The sequence below is a fragment of the Erinaceus europaeus genome, chromosome 20 (genome assembly GCF_950295315.1).
Source record: "Erinaceus europaeus chromosome 20, mEriEur2.1, whole genome shotgun sequence".
NCBI lineage: Eukaryota > Metazoa > Chordata > Mammalia > Eulipotyphla > Erinaceidae > Erinaceus > Erinaceus europaeus.
This window is the reverse complement of record NC_080181.1, coordinates 5,553,917-5,573,292: the sequence shown is the minus strand read 5'-3', so window position 1 is coordinate 5,573,292 and position 19,376 is coordinate 5,553,917. Positions and strand designations below refer to the sequence as shown.

General features: G+C 41.4%; 1 protein-coding gene across 12 annotated transcripts in view; it reads right to left on the bottom strand.

Annotated features, from left to right (window-relative positions):
- Positions 1 to 19,376, bottom strand: part of YAP1 (Yes1 associated transcriptional regulator) — a 110,853-nt gene that overhangs the window by 9,499 nt on the left and 81,978 nt on the right. For 3 of the 12 annotated variants that reach the window (XM_060179732.1, XM_060179740.1, XM_060179733.1), the window contains 3 exons: positions 19,076 to 19,269; positions 14,548 to 14,595; positions 1,421 to 1,551 (listed from right to left, as the gene is read on the bottom strand). In XM_060179732.1, the coding sequence (XP_060035715.1) occupies positions 1,421 to 1,551; positions 14,548 to 14,595; positions 19,076 to 19,269 (373 nt within the window). The remainder of the gene's footprint in view (positions 1 to 1,420; positions 1,552 to 14,547; positions 14,596 to 19,075; positions 19,270 to 19,376) is intronic. The other 9 variants (XM_060179734.1, XM_060179741.1, XM_060179735.1 and 6 more) reach the window with 3 other exon arrangements.

Below are 19,376 nucleotides of genomic sequence, written 5' to 3'. Positions count from 1 at the left end.
CCAGGGGCTCACTCAGCCACTTCGCTGCCTCCCTAGCACAATATCCCGTTTTTTAGAGAAACCGACAGAGAGCGTGAGAGTGTATAGCACCACCCTTGGGGTTTGACTTGTTGCTTATGTGGAACTAGGATTTAACCCTACATGCTTTACCACCAAGGAACCCCTAGTCCATTTTGCATTTTTGAAAATCTAAAACCCTGACTATTTTACAACCAAGAAAAATTCATTTTAATGAAATCTTTATTTATTTTTTCCTGTCACCAAGATTATCACTTGGGCTTGGTTCTGGCACTATGAATCCAATGCTCCCATTGGCTATTTTTCTTTTCTCACTTTTTTTTTTTAATGGAATAAAAGAGGAAAACTGAGATTGGAGGGGGAGATCAAGAGGGAGAGAGACACACTTGAGACCTACTTCATTGCTCATAAAGCGCCCCCCCCCCCCCACGCAGGTGGGAAGTGGAGACTCAAACCAGGGTCCTTTCACGTGGTAACATCTGCACTTAATCTGGTATGCCATGACCTTGCCCCCTTAAGGAAATCTTTCTTTTATATATTTTCACTTTTATTTATTATTGGATAGAGACAGAGAGGAATTGATAGGGGAGGGGAGGTCGAGAGGGAGGGAGACAGAGAGACAAGTGCAGCCCTTCCCCACCACTTGTGAAGCTTGCCCCCTGCAGGTGGGGGCTAGGGACTTGAACCCAGGTCCTTGTGCACTGTAATGTGTGTGCTTAACCAGGTGCGCCACCACCCGGCCCCTAAGCAAATCTTAATTTTAAATGGCTTTTTAGACAAAAAACATGACCTGCTTTGGCTTACAGTTTTCAACATAGCATTGTATTAGTAACATTTTTACAATCTGCCTGAAAGACAAGATTAGAAGCAACTATAAAGCATTAGGTTATTTTCAAATAGCACCTTAATAATTAATCTATTTTTAGAAAGGCCAGATTTTATACTTTTTCTCCTTGAACTACAGTCCTGAAGAACATGAGGCCGCAGATGTTTAGTGCAAACCACACAGCCGAGCAATTGTGTGGAAAATTCCTCCCAACGACCTTACAAGGTGGCCCAAAGTGGGCTGAAGATGCAGCTCACTCGCTTTCACAGAAAGGCACTCACACGTACCTTCACGATTCTCTGACTGCAAGCAATCTGCAAGTCAATAGTCCAGGCAGGAGCAAACATGTGACTCTGAATAAGGATCTCGTCTACAAGTCTGAACAGGTCACTTCTTCTCACTGGGGAGGGTTTTTAATCCCCAACTCTTAATGTACTTGCCATTTATGAAGTGATTCGTTTGCAGCCAGGGGTTCTGGCCCACACTGATGTTCAAACAGCTTATTCAAGAATAAGGCTGAATCATCTTAAAGCTCTGATCTCTTTCAGATCCTAGCCAGGAGCAATTCTTACCAACCTGTTAAGAAAAGGGTCTGAGCTATTGGTTGTCATTGTTCTTAATTCCTGAGACATCCCAGGAGAGGATACTGGATTCTGAGTACCACCATCTTGCTCCAGTGTTGGCAACTGGCTACGAAGAGCTAATTCCTAGGAAAAAAACAAACAAAACCAAGTAGAATCAGTACACTGATTAACAACTGTAGTGTTAGGTTTTAAAAACTAAACTCTGGAGGTGACAGATGGTTTACTGGGTAGAGAACACATTACCATGTGCAAGGGCTTAGATTTGAACCCCAGGCTACCACACGGGAGCTTCTGAAGAGAAGAAGGCTCTTGAGTGGTGCAGGTGTGCAATGGTATTTTCCTTCTGTCTCTCTTTCTCACTCTGTCGAAAGGAGGAAGGGAGGAAGGGAGGGAAGGAAGGAGGCAGGCAGGCAGGCAGAAAATCCCTCTGGGAGCAGTGGAATCAGGCAGGTACCAAACTCCAGCAATAGTCCAGGTAGGAAGACAGAAAAAAGATTAAAACAAAACAAAGCTCCACATACATGTCAAATTTAGAAGAAACGTTATTATTTTTTAAAATATTTTTTATATTTATTTTTATATATTTATTTATATTTTGTTGCCCTTGTTGTTTTATTGTTGTAGTTATTATTGTTGTCATTGTTGTTGGATAGGACAGAGAGAAATGGAGAGGGGAGGGGGAAGACAGAGAGAGGGAGAGAAAGACACCTGCAGACCGGTTTCACCGCTTGTGAAGCGGCACCCCTACAGGTGGGGAGTCAGGGCTTGAACCAGGATCCTTATGCGGGTCCTTGTGCTTAGCGCCACCTGCGCTTAACCTGCTGCGCTACAGCCCGACTCCCAAGAAACATTAATTTTTTTCCCCCTGAGTACTGCTTGACCTCTGGTGTATTGTGGTGCAGAGGACTGAACCTAGGACTCTGGAGCCTCTGGCATGAGAGTCTGTTTGCATAACCATTATGCTATGTCCCCAGTTAGATCAAATAACTGATATTAAATTACATGAACTGAATCTTTACCTTGTTTTATTAACCCCCAAACACACACTTTCTTTACTTAGTTGCATTTTGTTATTTCCCTTACATGGACAGACACTCCTAACCCCTTGTTCACGGCAAGAGGTTAAGTGCAATCTTTATAATATCTATGTATTTGTCTTCAGGGTTATTGCTGGGGCTCAGTGCCTGCAATATGAATCCACTGCTCCTGGAGGCCATTTTTCCCATTTTGTTGCTCTTGTTATTATTATTATTGTTGTCATTGCTGTTGCTGTGCTGGATAGGACAGAAATAAATCGAGAGAGGGGAGACAGAGAGAGGGGAGAGGAAGATAAGACACACCTGCAGACTTGCTTCACTGCCTGTGAAGGGACCCCCTGCAGGTAGGGAGCCGGGGGTATAGACCCGGGATCTTTATGCCAGACCTTGTGCTTTGAGCCATGTGCGCTACCGCCGGACCCCCAAAATAATAATTCTTAAAGTTCAGTATAACCCTCATAGGGCTTTGTTTGTTGACAGAATAAAAACAAAAAGAGCAACTCAATTTATTCTGAGACACTAAGTCCTCAATACTCAGCCCTCTGCAAAGCCCCGCACTTTCCCTTCTAGCGCCTTCCTTCCGTATTAAGGGTTTTTCTATTTTAACCCACTGCACTACTGCCTCCCCCCAGTTAATTTTTAAGTTATTATTTTCATCTTCTGGGAACACTATTTTATTGAGTTTATAAAGATAAAAAAAATTGCACTGGTATGGTAAAGAAAATCTCATATGGGGGAGGGAACTGATGTTATTTCTTGCCGCCAGGGTTTCCATTGGGACTTCATGCCCACACAATTCTACTGATCTTGGTGGATTCCTTTTTCTAGATAGAGGGTGGGAAAGAGAGGGGAAAGGAGAGACATCACGGCACTGCTCTCCTGTCTGGGAAATTTCCCCACTGCATGGTGTTCCCATGTGTTGGCCAGTGGCTTGAACCTGAGGGCTCATAAATTATCAAATGTATGTCCTATCAGATAAAGTATTTCCCAACCACGTAACGGAAGTTATTTATGTGGGAAAAGAATGTAGCCTTCCCCCCACTCCTTAGCCTTTTTATTTAAGGCCAAGCAATATGAAAACCAGGTAACGTGGAGAAGGGTCCTATTTCCCATTCTACCTCGACAAATCTGGAATAAGTGAACCTGGAGTCAGCTGAATTCCACCCAGGCTCTTCTATTTCCAGTAAGAACAGTTAACTTTAGAACTTCCACTGTGAGTGAATTTTATAATTCCTAACCGAGGACTGTGAAAATGAATTTATTGCATGAATTTATAAATATTAAGAAATTAAGTTTGCCTTAGAGCTGTGCAAATCTTTTGTTAGTGGCATTAAAGTGAAATAATAATTAGTAGGGTTATCTGAATTTATTAACTGCCACCAGAGTTATCGCTGAGGCGTAATGCCAGCACTATGAACCCACCAATCCTGGCAGCCATTCTTCTTTCTTTTTTATACTAACAGGACAGAGAAATTGAAAGTAGGGGGGACAGAAGGAGAAAGACGACTGTAGACCTGCTTCATTGCTTGTGAAGCATCCCCATTGCAGGTGGGAAACTGGGGCTTGAACCCATATCCCATAACCCATATGTGGATGGTAACTTGTGCTCTCAACCGGGTGCACCACTGCCCGGCCCCCATCAATATCTGAATTTTAAAATACAAACATATGCCATGTAAATTAAATTTTCCATCTTATTATACTGAAAAGGCTATATATCATACATAGAAAAGGTGATTCTACCAAAACACATTTTGGATGAAATAACCATCATTTTGTAATTGAGAAAATCTGGCAGTTGTTTTACAAGTAAGCCTTGGGACATAATTCAACAGGCTACAAGATAGACTTCAGCTAGAAACATTTCATGTTATAAGTTACATCTATCTCAAAGGAGTTTTATTTCTTTATTTTTAATCTGAACACAATTTCTAAAATTAGAATACTGGGCTAAAAACACAAATCCATTAAATTCTCTTGTCTCAGATCTGAAGAGAAAACACAAGTAGAACCTGAACTGGAATTGGCGTATTGCACCAAAGTAAAAGACTCTGGGGGGGAGGGGGGGAGAATACAGATCCAAGAAGGATGACAGAGGACTTAGTGGGGGTTGTATTGTTACATGGAAAACTGAGAAATATTATGCATGTACAAACTATTGTATTTACTGTTAAATGTAAAACATTAATTCCCCAATAAAGAAATTTTTTAAAAAAGCAGATTGAACGGTAAAAAAAATTCTCGTGTATCAAAAGCAGTGAGAAATATAGTTTCACAGATTCACAAAAATAGAGAAGCAAGCTATCGGAAACTCAGCCAAAATTTAATCATGCTTCTGTATTTCAAAGGCCAAACAGTTCTTTATTATTGAGTATTTGCTTTTTTCTAAATGAAGCACATATTTTTAGCTCATTTTCCTCTGTAATAATACAAAAATGTAGTGGCTTTTCCCATTTATCTTGTAAATATAATTTAATCTGGGGTGCATTTGGAATCAAAGTTATATGCCCTGTAAGTAAAAGAATGGTCCCATATTGATCTGAGGTGAATTTTCTAGGATAGTTTCTAAGGAAAACACGAAACTTTTATAGAATAGACTTTTATGGACTTGGGGTCTTACCATCAATCACTGGCCCTTTTATATTTCCTCCTCTCATGTAAAGAGCCTCATCATTTCTTACAGGGGGGGGGGGAACACCACAAAGGGATCAGGAGATAGTTCACCCAGAAGTTTTCATGCTTTGGGTTATGCAAAAGACCCAGGATTTGAACGCTGGCACTACATAGGAGCCACTTTGTACAGGACTGGGGGGTGGGGAGGGCAGTCCATGGATGATGCAACAGTACTATGATGTCTCTTCTCTCTTCCTCACTACAGTAAATAAATGAATAAATAAAAACAAACAAACAAACAATAAGTGAGTGAAAGCTTGGCAAAGAAGAATACTCAGTTGTGCTGTGCATGCATAGGATTCTGCGTTCACGCCCCAGCACTGTGTAAAGACTCCTTAGAGAGGTGACATGTCTTTAGCAACAAGAAAACAAATGACCCCATCCAAAAATGGGGAAAGGGTATGAACAGAAAAAGGCCAATAAACATGAAAAAATGCTCAGAGTCATTGATTGTCAGAGAAATGCAAATAGAGACAATAATGAGATACCACTTCACTCCTGTGAGAATGTCACACATCAGAAACAGTAGCAGCAATAAGTGCTGGAAAGGGTGTGGGGACAAAAGAGCCCTCCTGCACTGCTGGTGAGAATGTCAATTGGCTCAATCCCTGTGGAGACTCTCACAAGGCTACAACTAGACCTACCCTATGGCCCTGCAATTCCTCTCCTGGGGATAGATCCTAAGGAACCCAACATACTTATCCAAAAAGATTTGTGTACACCCATGTTCTTAGCAGCACAATTTGTAATAGCCAAAACCTGGAAGCAAGCCAGGTGTCCAACAACAGACGAGTGGCTGAGCAAGTTGTGGTCTATATACACAATGGAATACTACTCAGCTATTGAACATGGTGACTTCACTATTTTTAGCCCATCTTGGATGGAGCTTGAAAATATCATGTTAAGTGACCTAAGTCAGAAACAGGATGACTATGGGATGATCTCACTCATAGACAGAAGCTGAAAAACAAGCTCAGAAAGGAAAACACAAGTAGAACTTGGACTGGAGCTGGTGTATTGCACCAAAGTAAAAGACTTGGGAGTGGGGGTAGGGGGGTCAATTCCTGAAACACAGTGGTAGGAGGACCTAATGGGGGTTTATTGTTATGTGGAAATGTTATACATGTACAAACTATTGTATTATTATTTTTTTTGCTCCCCCCCTTGGTTGCTGTACTTATTATTATTGTTATTGATGTCATCGTTGTTGAATAAGACAGAGAAAAATGGAAAGAAGAGGGGAAGACAGAGGGGAGAGAAAGACAGACACCTGCAGACCTGCTTCACCGCCTATGAAGCGACACCCCTGCAGGTGGGGAGCCAGGGCTTGAACCACGATCCTTACTCTGGTCCTTGCTTGGCGCCACCTGTGCTTAACCTGCCGCACTGCTGCCCGACCCCCACAAACTATTGTATTTTACTTTTGAGTGTAAACCGTTAACCCCGCCCCAAAAGAAAAACCACATCTTGTAACTGAGTATTTTGGCTTCATATTAAAAAAAAAAAAAAAAAAAAAAAAACCTGAAGGCACGGGTAGATAACATAATGGTTACGCAAAGAGATTCTCATGCCTGAGGCTCCAAAGTCCCAGGTTCAGTACTCTGCACCACCATAAGCCAGAGCTGATCAGTTCTCTGTTAATAAATAAATATTTTGATTTATATCATCTATATAGAAAAATAAAAACACAAAAGTAATCATTAGTCTAGAAAGATTTAAAAAATTTCCAAGTCATTAAATCATTAGGGCATTCAAGAGAAATGAAAGCATTTTACTAGAGAATCAAAATGCAGAAATGATTCAACTGGCTAAGAATAGGCTAGTAGATAAACAGTTACAGCAATCCCTATGATGGGACACTTATCAGTAATCAAGAAGAACGATAAAATCAGCATAACAAAATATCCATGTTAGATAACAGTGCTGATTCAATTCATAGGAAAACCCATAAAATACAAGAAAAAAAAAAAAAAAAGAAGCTCATAAAATACAATGCCAACTTTCTGTAAAGCAATTTTTTGGGGGCAAAAATCTTATGTCAGTATATTCACAGAATATCCATTTTCAGACAATACAGTTCAGATAATGACATACTCACACTAAGTTCCTTTCTTCCTATTTATTTGTTTAAACAAATCATCAAAATCAGTGAGAGAGGCAGGCATGCATATATACCAGAGCTGTCACTCATGAGTGATGTCATGGATTGAACCCAGGCTACCAGGTATTTAATTCACTTAAGAAAGGTTAGTTAGTACAGTGAACTTGAAACTCTAACTTAGAAATGGAGAATAACTCTAAAAACATTTATCTTGTAAAGTTTGTCTTAGTAATAACAGTTTATATTGACGTTTCTTTTTTTTACTTTTTACTACTTTTTCATTTATTTATTTATTTTGCCTCCAGGGTTAGTGTTGGGGCTCAGTGCCTGCACTATGAACCCACTGCTCCTGGAGACCATTTTTTCCATTTTGTTGCACTTGTTGTAGTTACTGTTCTAATAGTTGTTGTTGTTGGATAGGACAGAGAAATGAAGAGAGATGGGGAAGACAGAGAGGGGGAAAGATAGACACCTGCAGACCTGTTTCACTGCTTGCAAAGCGACCCTCTGCAGGTGGAGAACTGGGGGCTTGAACCAGGATCCTTTACGCTTTGCGCCATGTGTGCTTAACCCACTGTGCTACCACCCAGCCCCCTATGTTGACAATTTTAAAAATAGGAGGAAAGCCATTTCTTTTAACTGTTTAAAACAGGTCTTGCCATATGCTATTTTCCCCAAACAGCTCTAAACTGTCTCAGAATATTTCATTACCTTTAATAATTAAAACATTTAGTCAATGCTTAGATCGCTATTTTTTAATATTTATTTTCCCTTTTCTTGTAGCCTTGTTGTAGATATTATTGTTATTGTTGATGTCGTTCATTGTTGGATAGGACAGAGAGAAATGGAGAGAGGAGGGGAAGACAAAGAGGGGGAGAGAAAGACAGACACCTGCAGACCTGCTTCACTGCCTGTGAAGTGACTCCCCTGCAGGTGGGGAACCGAGGGCTTGAACCGGGATCCTTACTCCAGAGCTTTGCGCCATCGGCGCTTAACCAGCTGTGCTACCGCCTGACTCCCTTGATCGCCGTTTTTTAGTGCTTGTGCAATGAGCTGAACTATCTTCAACTTCAGAACATTTCTGACTTATGAAAGTTTCTGAGGGACCAGGCAGTGGTACACCCAGTTAAGCACACAGTACTATGCGAAAGGATCCAGGTTGCATCTCCCACCTCCCCCACCCCATGCGGACGCGGCTCGTGCTTCACAAGAGGTGAAGCATGTTTGTAGGTGTCTTTTTCTCTATCTCCCTGTCCTCTCAATTTTTCTCTGTCCCATCAAATAAAATGGAGGGAAAAAAAAGCATCTGGGAGTGAGGGATATGCAGTGCCGGCACTGAACCCCAGTGATAACCCTGGAGAGAAAGGAAGGAGAGGAGGGAGGGAGGGAGGGAGGGAGGGAGGAAGGAAGGGAGGGAGGGAGGGAGGGAGGGAGAAAACAAATCTGTGGGATCAGGTCTTTTGTAATTATGGTTTCAAAGCAGTAAAAGCTAGCGCATGCGTACAGTGTGCAGGCTTCAGGGACAGTGGGACAGTGGGACAGTGTCGCTATTGCGTCTTCCCTCTCTATCAGAGAAGAAAAAGAGGCCACCAGGAACAGCAGGGCTGCGCAGGCATAGGGCACCAGCAACACTCTGGTGGCAAAAATAAGTAGCTGATTAATTCATTACAGCGTACACGGAGTGAGGCGACATCGTGCTCCTGTAGCCCTTTCATACCAAGGTTTCAATGGGATTATTAAGACAAAATATAGGGCTGAGCAGTGGTGTATACGGTTAAAGCCACACATTACAGTGTTTCCAGCACCCACTCTCCTCCTGCAGGCGTTTTTTTTTTCCCTCTCTTCTTTAATAGTCAAGTTATTTATATATTATTTGACAGAGACAAAAGCCAAGAGGGAAGAAGGAGACAGAGAAAGAGCTGCAACACTGCTTGTGAAGTGTTTCCCCAATAGGTGGGGACAAGGGCTTGAGCACAGTAACATGTCTGCTCTGCTGATGCCCCACCATGTGGTCCTTCTTTCTCCTCTTCCCTCTCAATTTCTCGCTGTCCTAGGCAACAGAATAGCAAGAAAGAGGCGGGGAGGGCAGGGGAAAAAAGCTGCTGGGAAGGGTGGATTTGTTGTGCAGCCACGAAACCTCAGTAATACCGGTGGCAATTGAAAATAAAATACATACACACACAATGCGAAATACAGAGGGCCACGAGATAGCTCACTTGGCACCGCATGGGAATGCTGTGTACACAGAGTACAAGTGGTGAGGCGGTGTTGTGGTGTTTCCTTCTTTGTCTCTATTTGATTTTGAAAGGAAGCAAAAAACAAAGCAAACAAAAACCCCTTATCAGTAGTGGTAGAATCAAGCAGGCATTGAAAGCCCTGGTAGCAAAAATAAATAAACATTCATGTGAAAATGCCCAAATATATATCTATATCTATATGGCTTATTCACTGTTAGGACTTGAAAGAAGATAGAGCTCATCTTTAAAACATGTTCGCTGGGTTCTGAAACTGCCTTTTAAAATCTAATAAGAAAGCCAGAAAAGAAGAAGGGAAGTTAAATTCCTGATGTTATTAAATTAAAAAAAAAACATGGAATGTGATACTTTTCTTTCTTGCCTCTTGGGTTATTACTGGGGCTCAAATCCACTGCTCCTGGAGGCCATTATTTCCCTTTTGTTGCCCTTGTTATTTGCTTACTGTTGTTCTTATTGTTGTTGCCACTGATGTCATGGTTGTTGGACAGGACAGAGAGAAATGGAGAGAGGAGGGGAAGACAGAGAGGGGAAGAGAAAGACAGACACCTGTTTCACCGCTTGTGAAGTGACTCTCCTGTAGATGGGGAGCTGGGGCTCGAACCAGGATCTGGGACCCTACACTAGTCCTTGCACTTTGCACCCGCTGTGCTACCGCCTGGCCCCCTAATGTAATTCTTCGGATCCTTAGCAGAGTTATCATTTTGCTATTTGACTGAAGTATGGACACCTCAGCCACCTTACAAGTGTGGGCTGGTGGGGGCCTACAGTGTCTTCAATATTGGTGGCATGGGCTTTGTCTCACTGAGCCTGTTTGACCTTCCCACAAGCAAAAGTAACAATACAACTGTCATTAGTTGCAAAATGCTTCTAGCAATAATTACTGTGACTACTAAAGCAACTAGTTGCTTAGAAAATAGTTTCTAGAATAATGCCATTGTCTATGTTATAATGGTTTATTCCTATTTCCTAGGTAGTTTTAAGAACTCTGGTGAGAAAGAAGGATGAGTTCAGATGTAGGTCTCAAGAGAAGCAACCAGTAAGAGGGTAGGGAAAGCAAGCACTTGATGGGGAAAGCTCAGGAGCAAAGAGCAGGCTAAGAAGGCAGGAGTCTGCGTGGCTCAAGAGTTCCAGGTTTTACTAGAAAAGGCAAGAGAAAGCTACTGGTCACAGACTAAGCCAGTCTGCAAAGGTCAGAGTTGATCTTTTAGTAGTAGGTAGGTGCTAAGAACCACATTTTCAAGTTGAAGATAGTAAAACCTTCCACACTGTCTTTTCTCAGTGTGTCTCAAAAAACCTTGAAGCAGAAACTGGAATAAATTCCTAAGCCCACTCTCTCAAAAGGTGTTTCTAATTACACAGACAGAATTAAGGTATCAGAATAAAAAAGCAACTAGAAAATTGAGCAATAATGATCAACGCCACAGAGCAAAAAGAATGTTTATGATTTTTAAACAAAAAATAGTGGAAGATCTGGCAGCAACCTAATGAGTAGATTAGGAAGCTGTGGTCTATATTTGAAATGAAATACTACTCCGCTGGAAGAAAAAGCACGATTTCTCTCTTTGGTACAACATGGATGGAACTGGAAGGACTCATGCTAAGTGATAAATGAGATGGGCCAGAAGTGGAAAGATGATTAACAGATGATCTCACTCACACCGGAAGTAAAGAGACAAAAAAAGCACAGGGACAAGCATTAATAAATTATGGCCCATTAAATAGATCCAAGGACTTGTAAGGGGAGGTGGCTGAAAGGAGACTGGACAGCCACTATCCAATGATAGAGAAAGAAGTCAATGTGGTGTGCTAACTTGAAGAGACATGAAACCACATCCCCTTGACAACAACAGATTTGTAAACCAGAGCTTTGTGAATTATTGCTTCTGCAATAAAATGATTTTATTTTAAAAAGCAAAACAAAATAAAACCTGAATATCAAAATCAAATTACAAACTTGAGTTTTCTGGTCAATTTCCCTTGACTCCTGCATATTAGCCCTAATAAAGTATGGCAATCATTCTGACTTTCAGTTAAGAAGATACACTGGTGCCTTTAAACTGTCTTCATTTTTCAGAACACTGCATTTTAGTATCATGAAAGTCACATCTCAAAGTATTTCATTAGCCTCACCCAGACATCTACATCGACATACCCCATTCAGAAGTTTTTAAAAAAATATTTATTTATTCCCTTTTGTTGCCCTTGTTTTATTGTTGTTATTGATGTTGTCATTGTTGGATAGGACAGAGAGAAATGGAGAGAGATGGGGAAGACAGAGAGGGGGAGAGAAAGACAGACACCTGCAGACCTGCTTTACCGCTTGTGAAGCGACTCCCCTGAAGGTGGGGAGCCGGGGGCTCGAACCGGGATCCTTATACTGGTCCTTGCTCTTGGCGCCACCTGCTCTTAACCCGCTGCGCTACCACCCAACTCCCTAGAAGTTCTTTTTTCTTAAGTTTTTTTCCTTTTGTTGCCCTTGTTGTTTTTATTGCTGTCATTGTTGGACAGGACAGAGAGAAATGGAGAGAGGAGGGGACGACAGAGAGGGGGAGAGAAAGATAGACACCTGCAGACCTGTTTCACTGTTTGTGAAGCGACTCCCCTACAGGTGGGGAGCCACGGGCTCGAACTGGGATCCTTATGCCAGTCCTTACACTTCATGCCATGTGTGCTTAACCCGCTGTGCCACCACCCAGCTCCCCCAGAAGACATCTTTAGAGAGGATTATTATGTAAATATCTGAACCTATTGTTCTCTTTTTATACCCCACAGCCTGATGTATATAATTATAAAATGATGACACTGATTTCACATTACTTTTTAACTTATCTCCACCGATATCTATTAGAAAAGTTAAAAAGCAGGACTTGAGTCAACAGTGTCTGGTATTTCATGATTCCTTTACAAATTCTGTTCTCGTGAGACTGGAAAACACTTCTGGTTTTCCTGATAGCATATTAAATAAAGCCTTCCTTTCTTAAACGCATAGCCCTACTAGTGAGATGATTCTCAGTATCTGTCTTAATGCCATGATGAACACATGTTCAATGAGAAAAACCAAATACGAATGTTTCTTTGGTATATCACCAGGAAATTCTTTATGCTGGGATTTCAAACATTTATTGACATTTCCCCAAGTAAGCTGGTAAATATGTACATTGACACTGAAACTTGTAACAAGTCAATACTTTATTCTATGCCACTTGCAAAGTGAACTTAAAAAAAAGTATAGGGGGCCAAGCAGTAGCGCAATGGGTTAAGCACACATGGCACCAAGCGCAGGGATTTAAGTAAGGATCTTAGTTCGAGCCCCTGGCTTCCCCCCTGCAGGGGAGTCTCTTCACAAGCGGTGAAGCAAATCTGCAGGTGTCTGTCTTTCTCTATCCCTCCTCTCTTCATTTCTCTCTGTCCTATCCAATAACAATGACATCAATAACAACAACAATAATAACAACAACAACAATAAACAGCAAGGCAACAAAAGGGGGAAAATGTGTTAGCATTTCTGCTCTAGCTTAGTCTATTTCAATACCACAAAAATTTAATAACCTTCACTTTCTAAAATGTCACTACTATAAAAGGAGTCTAAGAACTCCTGATAGTCTTAATAACAACCACCATTTTATACTTATACATAAGCATGGCTTAAAGACCTAGACATACTCACTTAGCAGATCTAGGGTTTACGATTTCCAAAGGGAAGAATTTCAAAGTACTTTTGGCACAGAAGACTTTTTCACTTGAACCCAAATTTTATCTGAGTTAATTTTTGCTCCTGTATTACATCCCACTTCATTTCCATGAATAAGAGTCTTTCGGAAACATTTGGAGAAAAAACAAAGAAAAAAGGTTCACTTTATAAAGATTCAGTGCTCACTGTGTAACAAGTGACCCTCACACCTGTGCTCTACTGTAGCAAGATGGCTTTCATAAGTCACTGACTTGATCTTCTGACTACAGGAGGTGTTTAGCAAATTGATAATAGGTAGAGGTTTTGCTTTCACAAAGCTGCCTGGACTCTGGGAAGACTGTGTTTGGCTTTATTAGTACAGTGTTCCTTCCAGTGGGCAAATTAACAGCACCCCTCAGAAGTGAGTGGAATTCTCCCAGCACTGGCTCTCTCTGATTGCTAAGAATTACACTCCCATCACTTTAATGCCCAAGAAATGTGGAGAGTAAGAGGGGATTCATGGCTGCTTCTGGCTGCCTGAGCAAAGCGCAATGCTCCCCTAGTCTTGGATTCCTTTATGTACTTCTATTCCTAAATATAAAGAACCTGTTTGCTTTCAAGAATAAGATTCTGTCCAGGAGTCAGTTAAGTGCCTGTGTTCACAGGAAGAACTGGCCCAACCATTCTATCTAAAAAGATAAAAGTCAACAAAGTCTGAAAACAGCCACCAGGCAGATCCTATTCTTTTTAATTTTGAAATTCTTATCTTGGCATCTGTCTTAGGAATGATAAAAAAAATTTCCTAACAGTATCATTATGATTCTTAATACTCTCTAAGTAAACAATTAATTCATAATCAATAATTACTCAAGAAAGTAATCTATGCTACCTTCATTAATACTGGGGAGAGAGTATATCAGTAGCACAGGATTTGCACGGGATGTCTCAAGGTCGATACCTAGAACCACTAAAATAATAGCCACAGCTGAGCAGTGCTCCAGGTAAACAGGGGGAAAAAAAAAACAAGTAATTTGTAAACATCCCTATAAACGCTACTAACAGTTATGCAAAGAGAAATTAGGTACACTTCATGGTCTACAGGTATAAAATTGCAACACAGCTTGTTTTTCAGGTGTGGAGTTAAAAAGGCCTCCTCTGGGAGGAAATGAATGCTAGAAGGGATAGGAGTGGGGGGATCATGTTGACTTTCTGGGAATAGCAATATTGACTTAAAGACATTCATGAGGAGACAGGTCAAACCTATACTCTTAGAATCTGAGCTAATTTTCAGTGAGAACAGGCCGCTGAAACACAACTCTCTTTCCTAGTTTATTCTTTATTCTTTTTTTTTTCCCAACACTAAGACATCAGATAAGAGCCTACCTGACATTTTGGAGAATTTGCTGTGCTGGGATTGATATTCCGCATTCCCTAAGAGTGAAAAATAAGATGGATAAAAATTACTTTAAGCCACATGGTTTGGCTGTGTAGGCTGACTTACAAATCGTATACAGATATATCATCATAGCACAGAATTCCCAAGCTAGCGTAGCCCAAGAAGCAGCAGACTAAGGAAGACAGGAGCCCATGGAGTCACCACACAGCAAAGAGAAACCTCAGAAATAGTGAATGGCACTGAGCAGGACATCTAAACTTTCAGTGCCAGAATTCAATTAAATTGGTACCAATCAGGTGGGTTCTTTGCTTCTGAGTGTTATATGAAGAGGAAGAAAATATAGTTGTATGTTTCTATGATAAGAGAAACTATCAACTGAAGAAGTTCATAAAATGTCTAAAGATACTGAGATTATATGGATTGCTGAAAAACAAAAAGCATCCTTAGAAACAGACTATTAGAATGAGACTAGAAAAGTCTGTCATTTCAACATAAGACAACATAGTAAACAGTAAAGAAGAAACAAATGAAGGGGGTTATCTTTGAAGGAAGTGTCCTGGACCCATCACCCAGAGTAAGAGAGTAAGAATTAGAAGATATCTTTTGAAGAGTTTTACTACTAGCAGCATTTTGCTCAGGCTGATTGCTAGAATAAAACAAATTGACAAACAGACTATTTCCATACTTTACAAATTAAAAACAGGATACTTTGACATTAGCAATCAAAATAGTTTTTTCTTAATAGTTTATTGGTTTTGAAAGTCTTCATTCATCTGTGAAATTGAAACTTACACTCAATTCAGAATACTCAGTGACCAGGAAAGCAAACAACGGAAACAGACTCTAAAACATCAACAGACTCTAAAACATCTTTTAAAAAAAAAAAACTTTATTTATTTATTTATTGGCTAGAGACAGCCAGATATTGAGAAGGGACTAATATGGAGAGAGACAGAGACACCTGTTGCCCTGCTTCACCACTCATGAAGCTTTCCCCCTATAGGTGGGGGCTGGGGGCTCAAACCCAGGTCCTTGTGCATTGTAATGTTCACTCAACCAAGTGCACCACCACCCAGCCCCTATAAAACACTTTAGATAGCTGTTTTTTGTTTTGTTTTGTTTTGTTTTTGCCTCCAGCGTTATCACTGGAGCTTGTTGCCTGCACTACCGATCCACCGGTCCTGGAAGCTACTTTCCCATTTTTGTTGCCCTTGCTTTGTCGCTATTGTTGTTGTTGAACAGGACAGAAATAAATCATGAGTGGAGGGTAAGATGGGGGGGGGGGGAGGGAAAGATAGACACCTGCAGACCTACTTCACTGCTTGTGAAGTGACCCCCCCCCACAGGTGGGTCCTTGCACTTCCGCACCATGTATGCTTAACACACTGTGCTACCACCGGGCCCCTAAATAGCCTTTTTGAATAGTTATATAATTATATTCTTGATGGTACTATCTCATTCTGATAAGAATTTCATCTAAATGAAAAATATTTTTCCATTATGTTTTAGGAACCCAGTATGAGGTTCAGTAAATTGTTAACATGCTTCTATTATCTATCTATCTATCTATCTATCTATCTATCTATCTATCTATCTATCTATCTTTTATTGCCACCAGGGTTACTGTTAGGGCTCGGTGCCAGCTCTATGAACCCACTGCTCCCAGGGGTCATTTTTCCCTATTTTTATTTGACAAGACAGAGAGAAACTGAGACACCTGCAGAGCTGCTTGACCGCTTGTGAAACGTGTCCCCTGCAGGTGGGAAACGGAGGCTCTGCCCTGGTGCACCACTGCCCACCACCCATGCTTCTACTTGCTGTCTTTTTAAAGTGGCAAAGAATGACTTTCCTCTCTCTTTTTTTAATTTTTTTAAATATTTATTCATTTTCCCTTTTGTTGTCCTTGTTTTTTATTGTTGTAATTACTGTTGTTATTGATGATGTCGTCGTTGGTAGATAGGACAGAGAGAAATGGAGAGAGGAGGGGAAGACAAGAGGGGGAGAGAAAGATGGACACCTGCAGACCTGCTTCACTGCTTGTGAAGCGACTCTCCTGTAGGTGGGGAGCCAGGGACTTGAACCAGGATCCTTATGCCAGTCCTTGTGCTTTGCACCACGTGCGCTTAACCCACTGTGCTACCACCCGACTCCCAGAATGACTTTTCTCAAGACCACTTTTTGCTGGCACAAACTCCTATATTCTCAGGATTCACTTTTGGTGCCAACTGTGCTAGAATTACACTGACATATTACTGACAGCACAAATAGCTTAAAGGTTAGTCTGTCTGGGATTCCATGGCTTAGTTTAATTCCTCAGGTACAAGTTTCTCAACTTCTCAATAAGTTTCTCAAGTTCAATGGCAATATCATATTCATGCAATTCCATAACACTCAAGTGACACTTAAAAAACAGCCATTACAATTATCTTAAGTGTCTACATCTTGAAACAGAAATGTAGCATATAATGATTTATTGATGATTACACTTAGTATGCTATGGTTTAGGTGGAGGGAACACATACACACACACACACACACACACACACACACACACGCATGGGATTTATAACTGCTTCTACCTAGAGAAGGAAATTGTGGAAATACTGCACTCTGTTTTACTTGCATTAGAAGCATTAAGATTTTAAAGATAAACACTCAAAATTTTAAGATCGTATCCTCAGTATGAATGTAAACTTTTTCATTCTGAAAAGGACAAAGTAAAAAATAGTTTTGAGTGGTCAGGGAGCTGGTGCAGTGGTAAAGCTTTGGACTCTCAAGCATGAGGTCCTGAGTTCGATCCCTGGCAGCACATGTGCCAGAGTGATGTCTGGTTCTTTCTCTCTCCTATCTTTCTCATAAGTAAATAAAATCTTAAAGAAAAAAAAAAAAGGTTTTGAGGTAAGAGATTATCTATTCTTAAAGAAACTTAACCAGTAATACTTTTTTTAGAAAAAACTTAAGGAAGTGAGCTTGCTAATACCAGGTCCCACTCTTCTGAAAACAGAAAGGAAAAAAAAAAAGTAATTTCAAGACACTTTGTGATCTTACAAACAGGGCATAACTTCTATTATGCTTTAAATTAAGAAAAAAATAGATTTAGTAATCCTGAAACACATCTGAGAATTATGTTTATTTATTTATTTGCCTCCAGGGTTACCACTGGGGCTCGGTGCCTACACTATGAATCCACTGTTCCTGGAGGCTATCTGTTCCCCTTTTGTTGCCCTTGTTGTTTATCATTGCTGTTGTCATTGCTATCGTTGTTGGATAGGACAGAGACAAAATCTAGAGAGGAGGGGTAAACAGAGGAGGAGAGAATGACAGACACCTGCAGACTTACTTCACTGTTTGTGAAGCGACCCCCCTGCAGGTGGGGAGCTGGGGGCTTGAACTGAGATCCTTGAGCAGGTTCTTGCACTTCGTGCTACGTGTGTTTATTTATTTATTTTTTTCCCTCCAGGGTTATTGCTGGGCTCAGTGCCTGCACCATGAATCCACCGCTCCTGGAGGCCATTTTGCCCCCTTTTTGTTGCCCTAGTTGTTGCAGCCTCGTTGCGGTTATTATTGCCATTGTTGACGTTGCTTTGTTGTTGGATAGGACAGAGAGAAATGGAGAGAGGAGGGGAAGACAGAGAGAGAGGGGGAGAGAAAGACAGACACCTGCAGACCTATTTCACCACCCGTGAAGCGACTCCCCTGCAGGTGGGGAGCCGGGGGCTCGAACCGGGATCCTTACGCCAGTCCCTGCGCTTAGCGCCACGTGAGCTTAACCCACTGCGCCTCTGCCCGACCACCGCTACGTGTGTTTAATCTGCTGTGCTACTGCCTGGATTTATCTTGATATGCCCCCAAATAATTCATTTAAGGAAAAAGGTGTTCTTCTCCAAGTGATATCCTAGAGTTTCCCTCTTAGTAAAATACTCAGAGGACGGAGTCAAGCGGTAGTGCAGCAGGTTTAAACGCACGTGGTGCAAAGCTCAAGAACCAGCGTAAGGATCCCGGTTCGAGCCCCCGGCTCCCCACCTGCAGGGGAACTGCTTGTGGGTGTCGATCTTTCTCTTCCCTTCTCTGTCTGCCCCTGCCTCTCTCCATTTCTCTCTGTCCTATCCAACAACGAAGACAGACAACAGTAATAACTACAGCAATAAAACTAGGGCAACAAAAAGGGAATGAATAAATTAATTAATTAATTAAGAAAAACTACCCTATGCTTCAAAAAAAAATTCTCAGAGGACAATAATCTGCAATTCTGTGCTGACCTGCAGACATACCTTGCTTCCTTACATTTTTGCTTGGTCTCAATGACAATAGTCAACTCTTCGCAATCAGGTTTATAAGTCACAGTCCTGCGACCAAAGGTCAACTAAGAAACTAAGGTAAAGACCAGTATAGAACCGAAGAGAATGCCCCTGAGTCACTCTGTTTTTAGAGAAGCAACTAATAAATGCTAAAATCAAATAGGCCCAACTTTATGTAGGAAAACCACTCCCCCAAAGTGAAAGGCTGGCTTCTAACCTGTGGCCTCACCTGCCGAAGCAGTTCTTGCTGCTTCAGTCGCAGCCTCTCCTTCTCCATCTGCAGTTGCTGCAGCCGCATCTGCTGCTGCTGGTTGGAGCCACTGCCACCTATGACACCTCCCTGAGGGCTCTGGGGGGCCAGCGGAGGTGGCTGCTTGACGGGAGCACTCTGACTGATTCTCTGGTTCATGGCTGAAATGAAACAAAAGATCTGTCCTAAAAAACTAGTAAAGGAAATGGGTGATTTTGTTATTCAAAAGTGACCGGGAATTTTCAAAGGATCCCCCCACGCGCAGTAA